The sequence below is a fragment of the Heloderma suspectum genome, chromosome 2 (genome assembly GCF_057233095.1).
Source record: "Heloderma suspectum isolate Gila_16-S chromosome 2, 16-S_ref, whole genome shotgun sequence".
Classification (NCBI taxonomy): domain Eukaryota; kingdom Metazoa; phylum Chordata; class Lepidosauria; order Squamata; family Helodermatidae; genus Heloderma; species Heloderma suspectum.
The window spans coordinates 384776329-384790924 of record NC_139459.1 but is presented as its reverse complement, the minus strand read 5'-3'; the positions used below and the strand labels follow the sequence as shown (position 1 = coordinate 384790924).

The 14596-nt window shown below is 48.0% G+C and overlaps 1 protein-coding gene across 1 annotated transcript; it reads right to left on the bottom strand.

Annotated features, from left to right (window-relative positions):
- Positions 1–2041: 2041 nt before the first annotated feature.
- Positions 2042–14274, bottom strand: LOC146356401 (vomeronasal type-2 receptor 26-like). The gene is made up of 3 exons (XM_084830091.1): positions 14248–14274; positions 5802–5928; positions 2042–2943 (listed from the first exon to the last, which is right to left on the bottom strand). Exons 1-3 carry the CDS (start codon positions 14272–14274, stop codon positions 2042–2044), a joined length of 1056 nt encoding a protein of 351 aa, XP_084686217.1.
- Positions 14275–14596: the final 322 nt, after the last annotated feature.

Genomic DNA, 14596 nt, shown 5'->3' with positions numbered 1-14596 from the left:
CTGGCACTGCCTTTGATTCTGATGTTTACTTGATTGGTCTCCAAGGCAAACAGAAAGCAAAATATCTCTTAAGTAGGGATGGCGGAGAATTTCTCCCCGAAACTTCGGGGGGCCGAGCGCCAACGCGTTCGGCCCCCCGAACAAGTTTCGGAGAGAAATCCTCCACACACACCCGCCCCCCGCACACCCCCCTGGGACAGGACTTACCTTTTGTGAATGTCCCTCCCGGTGGCTGGTCCGGCCGGCGGTTCGGTGGGTGTTCGAGCGAGGCGGGAGTGGCAGCCAGTCTTTCGACCGGCTGCCGCCGCCGCCATTGTAATGAAAGAAAAAAAAAACAACGCCCCCTGATAGGCTACGTGACGATTCACGTAGCCTATCACGGCTAGATTTGCAAAGTCAGCCGTGATAGGCTACGTCAATCGTCACGTAGCCTATCACGGGTGACTTAAAAAAAAAAAAAAAGAGTGTACGGATAATGGCGGCCCCCATAGGGAGCCGCTATTCCCGTTCCTTATTTGGTCGCTGTAGTCTACGTAAAAGTTTACATAGACTACGGCGAAAATAAGGGCAGCGCTATTTGCGTTGCCCTTATTTTCGCCGTAGTCTATGTAAACATTGACGTAGACTACAGCCACAAAATAAGGAACGCGAATGGCGGCTCCCTACGGGGGCCGCCATTCGCGTACGCGCTTTTTTTTTAAAAAGTCAATGGAACAGCTGCCCATTCTGCATCACGTCTGCACCAACTTCTTCAGGTTCAGTTCGAGGTAGAAGTATCCCACTCTGCTCTTGAGTCAGATCTTTATGATTTTGGACTCTAAAGCAATCTTTGCAGAAATCCCTCTGAGCTTTGGCAAAAAATAAGAATAAATCATAATGATTCCAATCATAGTGCCCATCACACCCGCAACATCCTAAACCCTGTGTTGCTCCAAGTGCAGCTGCACGGATGGAGGAAAACATGTTTGCAAAAACTCACTGATGCCCCTCCAGATGCTGGTTGGGACTCAGCAAACAGAAAATTGACCTTGGCCAGACATTTATCATAGAAGTAATCTCCTACAACACATGGCCAAGATACGCCTTTAGGATGACTGTCCACACAACACAGACTGGTTGAGTACTGTACACTATGAAACTTTCTTCCACTGGATCACATTGTTGAGCTAACTTGTACCAAAATTGTCTGTGGAGATAGGCAACAGCTCCCAGGGGAGGCTGGTGGCTCCCGTTCTGGTGGGCCTGTGAATGCATGCTGGTTCAACACGTTGGATTCATCCTTCAGAGTTCTGGCTCATTCTGTCTGAAACCAAAAATGGGTGCACGGATCCACTGAAGTCACAGCTGCCAGCCTCCCCGGGCAGCTGCCCAAAATCTCAGGCTGAGAATTTCAGCATCCAAAGTTTAAATGGCCCAGTACCAAAAACTGAGCATAGGACTATCCCATATCAAATATCTTTCTGTTCGGGAGACTGTCTTCTTTGAGATAAACAATTCCCTCCAATCAGAAACTTCATTTCTGTGCAGTAAATGTGTGATGACCATAGATGACAACAACAAGAAAGGAAATGGAAGAACCAAATAAAAATCCTGCATTCTCTTGGAGTAAGTCTTAATGACAAAAAGTGCATGAAAACTTTGAAGGAAGTAAATCAAATGCAATACACTAATCCCGTAAATGGACAAAAAAAAATCCATTTGATGTGTTGTGTTCAGGGCTAACATGTGCACTCAAGCTGGAATATCCTGGTACACTGCCGCTGTTAAGGGCCATGCCTTGAACAGATGTATTAGTTAGACAATATGGGTATGCTATAGTTCCAGCCTCACCAGTACCTCAAATGCAGATGGCAATCACTGGCAAAGTGATAGCCCCAAGGCTCAGCCTTGCCTGTCTCCTGTAACAGAAACACAGGAATTGTTTAACTGAAGCTATAAGCACATCAAAAGGCTCTGTTAACTATGTTCTCACCAAACAAGTATCTCTTCCAAACTTACACCAAATATTCTTCCAAAACTCTACTTCTATGGATCAGATGCCCTAGTTTGTTTTGAACATGATATGCTCCTTCGTATTCAGATCAGGTCTCAGTAGAATAATGTAGCACTTGGGAAGAAAGATGCAGCCCAACAACCCAGCACTGGAGGCCAAAATTGAGAAGACCTGCACGGCCACCATGTATTTGCCCTTGGTGCTCAGGTAGGAGGGTACAAAGGACAGCCAAACACTGCAGAAGACCAGCATGCTGAAGGTGATCAGCTTGGCTTCATTGAAGGCCCCAGGAAGCTTCCTGGCTAGGAAGGCCACCGTGAAACAGATGGCAGCCAAGAAGCCCATGTAGGCAAGGGCAGTATAAAAGAAGACAACAGATCCTTCATTGCATTGCAGGATGATCTGTCCAGGCTGGGAGTGCATGTCAGAGTCAGGGAATGGTGCAGAGTTACCCAGCCAGATGGTGCAGATGACAACTTGGATGCAAGAACAAGAACTGACAATGGAGTTTGCAAGACTCTTCCCCAGCCATCTCTTCACTGTGTTCCCTGGTTTTGTGGCCAGGAAAGCCAACACCACAGTGATGGTTTTGGCCAACACTGAAGAAACGGCAACTGAGAAGATGATGCTGAAGGCCGTTTGTCGGAGAAGGCAAGTCACTTTCCTTGGCCTCCCTATGAACAAGGAGGAGGACAAGAAGGAAAGCATGATGAAGATGAGGAGAATGTAGGAGAGGTCCCTGTTATTGGCCTTGATTATTGGAGTTTCTTGGTATGTAATGAAGATTCCTAATACAAAGCCCGTGGATAAGGACAAGAATAGAGCAAAGGAAATCAGGACAATCCCCAAAGGTTCTTCATAGGTGAGGAAGGTTATCTCCTTGGGGACACATTGATCTCGGTCCTTGTTTGGATGCTGATCTTCTGGACACCTGATGCAATGGTCGGCATCTGAGAAGACGGAGAGTGACTTCAGCAGGAATTAGGGATGTATGAAAGTCACTTACCTTTTAATGAAATGTGATTCAAGGTGGAGGGGAGGCACTCCGTCCCTCCCCCCAAAATTCTGGCCGGGGGGGGAGGCGCTCCGTCCCTTCCCCCCCGAATCCTGGCTGGTGGGGTCCGCAAATGGCAGCAGCCGTAGCCGCCGCCATTTGCGTCTCTGCAGTTAGCCATTGTAGGCTACGTAAATATTTACGTAACCTATCACGGCTGAGTAAAAAAAAAACAAAAAAAACCCAGGCGTACGCAAATGGCGGCGTCCATGTGGGCCGCCAGTTGCGTTCCTTAGTTTGGCATGTCTAGTCTACGTAAACATTTACGTAGACTACAGCGAAAATAAGGGGAACACAAATAGCGTAGACGCTACGCTATTTGCATTCCCCTTATTTTCGCCTTAGTCTACGTAAATGTTTATGTAGACTAGATGTGCCAAAATAAGGAACGCAAAAGGCAACGCCCATGGGCGCCGCCATTTGCGTACATGCATTTTTTTATTTTTTTTTTACTCAGCCGTGATAGGCTACGTAAACATTTGCGTAGCCTATCATGGTATTTTTTAAAAATCTAGCCATGATAGGCTACGTAAATCTTTACATGGCCTATCACTTTTTGTTTGTTTGTTTGTTTCACTGGAAATGGTGGCAGCGGCAGCCAGTCAGAAGACCAGCTGCTGCAGCCGCCGCCGAACTGCCGCCGCCGCCAGGAATATTCGCCCAAGCTAAGTCCCGTCCCAGGGGGCTGGCGGGGTGGCAGACCGTTTCGCCACCGATTTCAGGGGGCCGAATGCACTGGCATTCAGCCGCCCCAATATTCGTGGCGAAATTCTCTGACATCCCTAAGCAGGACTCACATCAACTGTACCTCCAGAAAAAAATGTGCAGTTGCGCAGGAGGAGAGAGAAACATTCCCTCACAGAGGACCTGTTTTGTGACCAGACCAGTCTATGGCCTCATCACTAAGCGAGGATCTTAGTAGGGATGGCAGAGAATTCTGCCACGGATCTCGGGGAGGCTGAAAGCCAGTGCATTCGGCCCCCCGAAATCTGTGGCAGAAGGGCCTGCCACCCCCCGTGGATCCCCCCAGGACGAGACTTACCTGGGGCGGATCTTCTGGGTGGCAGTGGCTGCGGAGGTGGCTTCGGCGGCGGCGGCTGCGGCGGCTGTTCTTCCAACTGGCTGCCGCCGCCACCATTTTCAGTTTGTTGGGGGTTTTTTTACACACACGTGATAGGCTACATAAGTTTTTACGTAGACTAAAATGACTGGGTTTTTTTTTAAAAAGGCCTACACAAATGGCGGCAGCTATGGCCGCCACCATTTGCGTTCCTTATTTTGGGCCGGCTTAGTCTACGTAAATAATTACAAAGGCTAAGACAGCAAAAATAAGGGGAATGCAAATAGTGTCCACTACACTATTTGTGTTCCCCTTATTTTCGCCGCCTTAGTCTACGTAAATATTTATGTAGATTAAGACATCAAAAATAAGGAACGTACGCATTTTTGCATACGCGGTTTTGTTTTGTTTTTTTCCCAGAGCCCTCCGCAGCCGGAAATCTGGCTGCTGACGGCTCTGGCCTGGCTGGGCCTGGCCTGCTGCTCCGTGGAGCTGCCGCGGAGCACAGCCGACCGGGGAGGATTCTGGGGGGAGGGACGGAACGACTCCCCCCCCCCTAAACATAATCCACGAACAGGTAAGTGATTTTCATACATCCCTAGATCTTAGTAGTAGTAGGGCTAGGAAAGCTGTCTCTGCTGGGCATCATAGAGTGGTTGTCAGTCAGAGAAGAACAGAGAAGAGTGGGCTAGATGGTTTGATGGGCTGCCTTGGAGTAAACACAGCTTCCTACCTTGTTTAAATATGGAAAAGCGAGGGTATTTATCCCAACATTGTTGAGCGTAAGGGAGTGTGTGTGAGGTTATCCTGTTTTTATCTTCATAATAATAAGGCAAGTTAAGCTACCTGGTAGCTGAGTGGCTTGTGATTTATTTATTTACTCAACTTATGCCCCTCCTTTCTAGCACAGGGTGGTGCTCACGGGACTCCTGGTTAAGGTTGAAAGCTGGAGTAGGAAACTTCCATAAAGCTTTCTTATTTTTTTATCAAATTTTACTAACTTGGTTTTTTTAAAAAAACAACAACACAGAAGACTGAATCAACATTGGGCAGGGGAGGACTCTGATCACCAGAAAGTGGGTGTTGCACCCTATTGAAATCCCTGCTTGCCTGCCATGGGATTGCAGCACGGGATCACAGAGATTCACTCCCATGGTCTTTTCTTTCCACTCACTTCATGGGATTAACGGTGGAGATTAAAAATAAACTGAAGCCAAGTAGGGGTCAGAGCTCAAAAAAGTCTTTAGCAACTGTTCCAATGATGTATGAATATTTAATGTGTTACTTAAAATGCTTTTGAGCCTGCACAACAGATCAGTTACCACAATGATGTACGTTTGGACCAGAAGAATAAAACCTTGTAGAACAGCAACTAATAACAAAAAAAAAAAGTATTCAGTCGAATGGAACAATCCTTCATTAAAATCACGCTATGTACTAGAAAGGCATCATGATGTATTTTAGGCTGAGCAGTAGTGAATGGCCCATGACCATAAGGAATTCCCGTGATGCTTTACACTAGGAGCAACAGTTGTTCATGAAGCCTTCTTTTCTTACCTACTCATGGTATGTTTTGCTCAAAGGGTTTAAAAGAATAGAAGAAAGAATTAAAATAGGGCTGTGGAGACTATTTGGTGCATTCAAAGAGTTGCCCTATTATGCAAGGGAACTTCCATTCTTCTGATCTTGCCTACCTTCCCGACTGGAGATGGTTCCTTCCGCGCATGGAGTGCAAGCATAGCAGCATGGTGGCTCTCCTTCCTGGACCTCCTTGGTGTATCCAGGGCAACAGCTCTCAGTGCATCTGGACCGAGGCACTGTCTAGCAACAAAGAGAAGGAGCGTCAAGGAAAAGAGTGCTATGAAGATTTGTGCCTATGGAAATGAGTCCTGCAATTTAGACAGGACCCAACAGGGTTTCTAGCGCTTTTGATCCTAAGTGAAATAGAGACACGAACCCAGGTCCTTGTTGTAGGGAAGAAGGATTTATGCATCACAACATGGCACGGCAGTTTTTGATCAGTTTGTTTCAAAATGTATATGTCACCTATACTATACATGTACGCAAGCAAATATAAAAACTGGAGGGGAAAAGGTAAGACAATGAAATGAACTAAAAGGCAATTCCAGAATATCAGAAATCACAAGCGACAGTAATAAAAGAACAAGCTTCAAAACATGTGCATGCAGTAAGGGTGAACGATGCGGGAGGGAGACGAGCTTTTCGTGGGAGGATAGGCACCACCACTGAAATGGCCCTCTCCTCTTCCCTGTTTTGATGTTCAGTGGCAGGGCAGAAGGCAAAGGAAGGATCGGAGGCCTCATGGCACAGCTGGAGATGGAAAGGCATTTTAAGAAGGGGGGTACCTGGTGGATTTAGAGACAGTGAGCAGGGTACATGATGGATTTATATCCCCAAATTAAGTTCAGCACCATTGGATAACTCTTGTATAGTTCTGGATGGTTCTGACTAAAACCCAGATTGGATCCACAGCCCCGCCGAAATCAGAGCCACCAGCCTCCACTGTACCAAACCACAGAATACATCGAATTAAATTAATAAAAGCACTAGATAAAAACCAACAATTAGACAAAAAAGGATCACAATATGAAAATCCATTCAAATAATAAAAAGCCTCTTGAAACAGAAAGGACTTCCTGCTTGAGAGTCATGGCAGACCAAGATCTCCAGGGATGTTGCCACACCACAAAATGCCTTCCTGCCAATTGTCACCAGCCAAATCACAGCTGGCTGTGCTAGTCAGAGGAGGCTTCATCAGATGCTGTAATACAAGATATCCAAGAGTCATGTGGAAGATGCCATTTTTTACTATGGCTGTTAACCACTTCAGTCTGAACCCTGAATCCCAAGCGTACCTGGGTGCTCCGGTCCAAAGCGGTGCAGTTCTGGAGCAGGTCAGGATCAGGCCGAAGCACTCCAATATGGGTTGGATCACTCTGAAGAGCTTTGGGGGTGCTTCAGCCCGATGTAGACAGCAACTCCACCCCGCTGTGTGAGCCCCTCAATCCTTACCTGGTCTCCAGGGGATCACCTGCAGCCATCACTCTCTTGGAGGGAGTTGCCATTTCAAATCTCACCTTGACTCTGTGTCCAAAGTTTACTGCCCCAACTGGGCATTGTGTTACTTCTTATAGTCTGCCCCTTGTCTCTGCACTTAGAATCCATATCACCTCTTTTAACTAAATCCAATTCTACCCATACTGGGGCTGTAATTCAGCAGTAGATCGCCTGATTTACATGCACAAGGTCCCAGGTTCAATCCCTGGCATCTCCTGGTAGGGCTGGAAGAACTCCTGCCTGAAACCCTGGAGAGCCGTTACCAGTCAGTGTCAACAATACTGGGTTAGATGAGCCCATATTTTTGGAGGCAGCTACCTACGTTGACCCTAGAATTCAGTATGAATTGGGAGTAATTAATAACTGATGGGATAGACATGTGGCCTAACACATGTTAAAACCCTGGCGGGGGGGCAGACAACACAGGGTGGATATTATTAGAGCTTAAGAGTTGTCACAAGCCAATAATAGGACACGAATCCTTTCCCCTACCTCTTTAAAATGGCCGGGCCATGCAATGGCTTCCCGCTTAATGGTGAGTTTCATGTCTGCAGATGCCTGTCTCTCCACACTCCCAATAGTCACTCTAGCACGAGACTCATTGGGAAACATCACCCAATTCACGATATCAAAGTCAGCTGCTAGTTCCCCAGTCTTATCCAGATGGAGTCCGCCCATGGAAGCGTTAGAAAACTGGATTTCTCGTAAGGAAGTGTGAAGCTAGAATGACAGAGAAAACGCCCTGTATTTAGAAATCATGAAAATGTAGTCAATATCTTAGGCCTCATCAGTTTGAGCTGTAATTTGGCCACAGAAGAAAAGTTGCAGAACATTTTTTTTTTACATGAGGGGAGGGAGGTGCAAATGCACATTAGTACAAAGTGCGCCTTTGCACATGACCAAAATTCTCATACAAAGTGCATCCCATCAATGAACAGATGGCAGAATTAAAGATGCCTGATCATCTGCAGAGATTTTGAAACAAAACCTGCACATTCCTATTCATAATGAAGATAAAAAGCATGTTCAGGCATGATGATAAGCCATAATGGTTAAGGAATCTCTGCTAACCTTGGTGGCTTAGTGTGTCATGTGGGGGAGAAACCACATTCTCCATTGTTAGTAAGCCACCCCGACTAACCTCCCCTCTTCAGAAGTGTTAAGGGGCCCGAGATGACTAACCGAGTCATCTCGTGGTCTCCTCAGGGATTCAACAGGCTCCAGAGGGCTTCCAGGCCATGACCATAGAGTCTGCTGGGTGAGGTGCATCCACTGTGGGCAATGCTCTAACTGCCATAGGCTTTCTCTATGGCCAAGATCCTATTTTGGATCCTGGAGTGGCCACCAGGAGCGACTGCCAGGAGCCTTTTCATGCCACAGAAAATGGGATTCTCAGGAAACACATCAAGAAAATATCCAGATAACAATGGAGAGAGGATTGTTACCAAAATGAAAATAACATTGGGGGAAAAGGTCCTATTCCCCCATGGCATGCCACAGCTCAAGAGATCAAAGAATGATCACCAAATCTTAATTTCTGAAAGCACTCTTGCAGGTATCAGAGGAACTGGAGTTCCATGCTTCCAACACCAGTGTAGAAGGCCCAGAAGTAGGGATGGCGGAGAATTCTGCCACAGATTTCAGTGAGGCCGAATGCACTGGCATTTGGCCGCCTGAAATCCGTTGCGGAATGGCCTGCCACCCCACCGTGGATTCCACCCAGGACGAGACTTACCTGGGGCGGATGTTCCAGATGGCAGCAGCTCCAGCTGCGGCTTCGGCGGTGGCAGCGGTGGCGGCGGCTGGTCTTTCGACCAGGTGCCGCAGCCGCCATTTGCAGTATGGTCTTTTTTCTTTCTTATGTAGCCTATCATGTCTGGTAAAAAACAAAAACAAAAAAAATGTCGTACACAAATGGCAGCGGCTATGTTGGCTGCCATTTGTGTTCCTTTTTTCCCCGCCATTTTTGTCTACGTAAATAATTACGGACATTATTACGGCGAAAAAAAGTGGAACGCAATTAGTGTAGTGGGCGCTATTTGCGTTCCTTTTTTTTCTCCGTTTTAGCCTACGTAAATATCTGCGAAAAGCGAAGTGACTTCTGTACATCCCTACCCAGAAGGATACAAGGGTTGATGGTAGAATCATAGAATAATAGCTTTGGATTTGGCCTATAAGACCATTGAGTCCAACCTCCTGCTCAATGCAGGAATCCAATTCAAATAATCCCTGACAGGTGCCTGTCCAGCCTCGTCTTGAATGCCTCCAGTGTGGGAGAGCCCACCACCTCCCTAGGTCATTGGCTCCATTGTCGTATTGCTCTGTCAGGAGGTTTTTCCTGATGTTCAGCTGGAATCTGGCTTCCTGTAACTTGAGCCCATGATTCTGTTTCCTGCATTCTGGGATGATTGAGAAGAGATCCTGGCCTTCCTCTCTGTGACAGCCTTTCAAGTACTTGAAGAGCGCTGTCATATCTCCCCTCAGTCTTCTCTTCGCAAGGCTGAACATGCCCAATACATTCAGCCTCTCTTATTAGGGCTTTGTTTCCTGTCCCCTGATGATCTTTGTTGCAATCCTCTGAACCCTCTCCAGTTTGTCTGCATCCTTCATAAATGGGGTACCCAGAACTGGACACAGTATTCCAGATGAGGCGTAACCAGTGCTGAGTAGAGGGGAAATTGTACTTCCCTCGGTGCTGGTCCGATCCACTTTGGATCACAGCGAGACACCTCCAAAGCAGCCCACTTTGCTTCATTCTTAGGGATTCAATCCGAAGATGTGCACAGCCTTATCCAAAACCATCGAGTCCAGACAATGTTTCAAAACAAATGGTCACACTACTGCTCCCTTAGGAGCTCCATTAGCTTTACCCCTCACATCGGGATGCAATAACCACTGCGGATGGATGGAGTCCCCTCTGTCCAAGGCATGGGGGAGCTCCAAGAGCCCTCCTCCCAGCCACTCAGCTTGCCTTGCAAGGTCAGCCAAGCAAGCTGCCCCCCCCCCACCTCCACAGGGGTTAACTGCTGGAGTCCTCAGCACACATGGGCCCAGCACGCAAGCCATTGTCTCTTCGCAAGGAGGAGATGGCTAGAGAGGATGGGATGCTGAGGCCTCATCCAGACCATGCCAGCTGTTCAGGGCTTCCTCAACAGCTGACAGGGCAAGATGAGGCCTCAGTGCTTTATATGCCCCAGCCACACTTGCCATCTCTTCCTTGCAACGAGGAGATAGTGAGAGTGGTTGGGGTGCGTGTGGTGAGAACTCGGGGCTGTTCCCTGCAGCTCATCGGCCAGCTCTGTCAGCGCCACATGGCTCGGCAAGCGGGGTCAAGGGGGCTGGGTGGGGGGAGTTTCCTGGTCTCCCGGATGAAGGTGGGTGCTTGTGACATCCCCATTTACCACAGGCCACACCCACCTGGTCATACCCCATCCTCCACAGCTCGTTTTTCTTAGGAGGACAAGTAATCAGGCACATTGCTGCAAACTCTTTGTATTTGCATCAATGAGCAGGATAACACAAATTGTTATCCCACTGGATCTTCTACAACAAAAGCATCATGTTCATTGCAAAGTCAAGAGATTGTATCCTGATGGTGCTTCACAAAACAACAACTGGTTCTTGATGGGGCGGGGGATAATTTATAAGGGATTTCTGGAGGAGAGAAGCTATTTGAGCATGTAACGGTGGCAGAAAACAGGGTCTACTGGCTGCTTGCACTGCCACTCAGGAAGAACAATTATCTGCTCTAACCTAGGTTTGGTTATCTTCATGAGTCTTTATGGAGGTGTTGCCAAAGGAAAGGGGAATACCTGCCAGTGCTGCAGCCCTTGACATTCCCGCCTTTCTCCTTCACCCACCATCAACATCCGCTTGGGTCGGGATGAATATTCAGCATGTAAGGCATGGGCCACAGCTTGGATGCTGCTATAAGTAATGTAGCTGTCCTGAGACAGGGCTCTCTCAATCTCCTCCTGGGGCAGCGTCGCCTGTTTCTTTTTCTCTCTACAACCTGTCCAAATTTTCATGGACAAAACATGCGTTGAACTGAAACACTAAAAGGTTTCATCCCAAAACTGTTCCAGAGAAGGGGAGAATGGCACATAGTAGTCATATTTTGTCATTATTTTAGTCTTCATTCTGAAGGACAAAGAACCATGGAGGAAGTGGAAGTAAGGAGGTGCAAGAGACAAGTTGAAGTCAATGTCCTGAAAAGCTGGTGTGATCCAGACTTTTGCCCCAGTTGGTTTCTTTTCGAGTATTCTTTGTATAAACATGAACACAGAAGACCCATAGTGGGAGTCCGCATAGTAAACAATTACCTTCACTTCTTTCCCCAAGAAAGACAGGTCGATCTGGAATATTTGATATAGGATATTTCGTGGCAGTCTTTTGGAGAAAGCGACACAAATCCCACTGCTGATCATCAGGGGTGTGAAGGCACCCAGGAACCTCTCCCCATTCTCAGTGTCTGGAGCAAAGAGTCCAATCCACGTCCATTGGAAATACAGGAGCAGCTGGACAATTCCTGGATACTGGGTTTCTTCCTTCGGGGCCATGCGGTAGACAAAAGGGAACTGACTTTTGTCATAAGAAACAGGCGTAGCAATACCGTAACTAATCTAGGGAGCAAAGTGGAGTAAGAGACTGTAATTTAGTGTCAGTTTGTTTTCTGGATGAAGGTCAAATATTTTTGGCTAAAATGGACGGAGGATTATATACTAGGGATGTACAAAAAGTACTTACCTTTCCAACCCGGGGCATCTGCGATGGGGAGGAGGCACTCCGTCCCTCCCCCTGGAATCCTCCCTGGCCCACTATGCTACGCAGTGCCTCCACAGCGACTATCACGGCAAAAGGCAGGGACGCAAATGGGGGCCGCTATGCAATTTGTGTCCCTGCCAGACCATGACAGGCTATGTAGATACTTACGTAGCCTATCACAGCTTAGCAGGGATGCATATGGCGGCCAGCATAGCAGCCGCCTTTGCGTCCTCAGCCTGGCAGTGGCTGGAAGACCCCCAGACCCACTGCTGCCACTAGGTAGGCTCCATCCCCAGGGGATTCTGCAGGGCAGCGGGGGGGGGGGGATTGCAGGATATACAGTAACTGCAATAAATGCAATGAATGAATGAATGAATGAATGAATGAATGGTATCTAACTTATTGCCTGTCACTATGAAGTGGTATATGTGGAGGGGGAGGGCAAAAACATGAATGTTAGACCTGCTCGCTGCCTTGCATGACGGAACTGAAAAGGATAGATTTAGCCCCACCCCCAACTATTCAAGAATTAAAGCAATCAAGGGGCCACCTGAGAACCAAAGAACCCCACTTTGGGTTTTGACCTGGTTACAAGACCAAATCAGCCTTGGTTGCCCTGCTGGATGATCTATATCAAGAGACGGATGGGGGCGTGCCACCCTGCTAATTCTGCTCCATCTCTCATCGGCTTTGGATACCATGGGCCATGGTTTCCTGCTGGATCGACTCTGTGGGAAGGGCAGCGGAAGAAGTGTGTTACAGCGGTTTCAGTCCTACCTAGGGGCTGATTTGAGGGAGTAATGCTGGGTGTCCTTTCCTTGACCCCTTGGCAATTGAGCTACAGCGTTCCACAGGGCACCATCTTGTCCCCAATATTGCTCAACATCTGTATGAAATTCCTGGGGGTGGTCATGGGGGGATTTGGAGCTGTACAGAGGCCCTGTGGGTGATTGGTTCCCAAGACCAGGAGATAGGCTTATTGCCTCTTCTGGGTGGGGCTGCACTGCCCTGGAAACATCAGGTTTGTAATCTGGCAGGATCCTAGATCCATTGCCCCTGCAGGCCCACGTGGCCCTTGCAGCTTGGAGTGTCTTTTGCCAACTTCGGCTGGTTCGCCAGCTATGTCCTCTCCTGGATGGGATAGCTTGTTCACCATGGTACCTGTAATCCAGTAACCTGAAGACTGGATTACTGCAATGCACTCTATGCGGGGCTGCCCTCAAGGCTGCTCCGAAAGCTGGCAATAGTTCAGAATTCAGGAGCTCAGCTATTGTTGGGAGCTGACCCGCTTCAGCATGCTACCCCTTTGCTGAGGGAACTGCACTACCTGCCTATTTGATGCCAGGTCAGATTTAAGTGTTTTTTTCACTAGTGTCCCCAGAACTAAACAACTTGGGACCAGAATACCTGCAAGAGCACCTTCTCCCTTTCCAACCTGCTTGATGACTCAGCTCATCGGGGGGCATGTCCTGGTGGTTCCCCATGGACTAATGGCCCAATTGGAGTCCACCCAGAGAAGAGCCTTCAGTGTTGTGGTTCCCTTTGTCTGGAACTCCTGCCTCTGAAGGTCAGGCAGGCATGAATTTTTTAACATGGAGATTTATTGTTTTATCTTATCTTGCATCTTTTGTTGTTCACCACTCCAGAATCTGTCTAGATGTAGAGTGACATATAAATGTAAATAAATGAATACAGAAATAACTAAATGCCCTACAGGGCTGTGCCTTCAACAGAGAGATGGGGGACAGCATTCCTTCTGGGGCAGAATCATGACAGTGGTCATGTGGGGGCTGCAATAACTGCTGTGGAGGCTTCTCGTTCCTGTCAGCCACTACTGTTTCCTGAAACATCTGCATAGGAGATCCTTTGAGACATGATTCAAGGTGCAATCCTACAGAGGTAGACGGGCACTCAGACCTCCGCTGAAGTCAGAGAAAACCTCCTATCCAATGCAGGGCAGAACCAGTGAAAAGAAGGGGATTCCCTCCATGCTGCACTTTGCCTTAAATGGACGTTTTCATGCGTCTATGTGTGGCATTGGGAAGGGGCAGGAACCAGGCTGGGGATCCCATGGAAAGCTGTCTAGTACAGCTTCTGTGGTCTCCTGCCATCTCTGCTCCCAGGGATGCCTGGCCTCCCATCCCAGAGCTCCACCACTGCCATGACTCACCTCCAACACACACTCCAGAGAGCCATTATGCCCAGGAGGCACAGGGACTGAAGAGCGAGAGCTGAGCCCAAGCGATGCTCATCTCCGCTTTCTATGCACCTTGCCTACTGTCCACTCCCCATTCTCACCTGTGGGATTTTGTAGATGCTCGACATGGTGGAAACGTGGAGGGAGAGGTCCGATTCAGCCCCTTCAAGGACAGCTAGCAGGTGATTCTTCCTCCCACAGCTGTAATGTGGAATGTTGCTTTCGCCCCCAGCAAGGAGTTGCAGCATGGCGTAGGAGGTGGCTCTTCCGTCAAAGAAGGACTTGTAGATGTTGTAGCCGAGGGTGATGTTGGGTAAGAGCCTGGGGTTCTGGTTGATCTCCTGAATGGCAAACATGAAGGACAGGATATGCCACTGCCTTGTAGTTTGCAAACTGCAAAAGAAGAAGAAGAAAGAATCAAGAATTAAATGCAATACCTTGTGCTGTCAT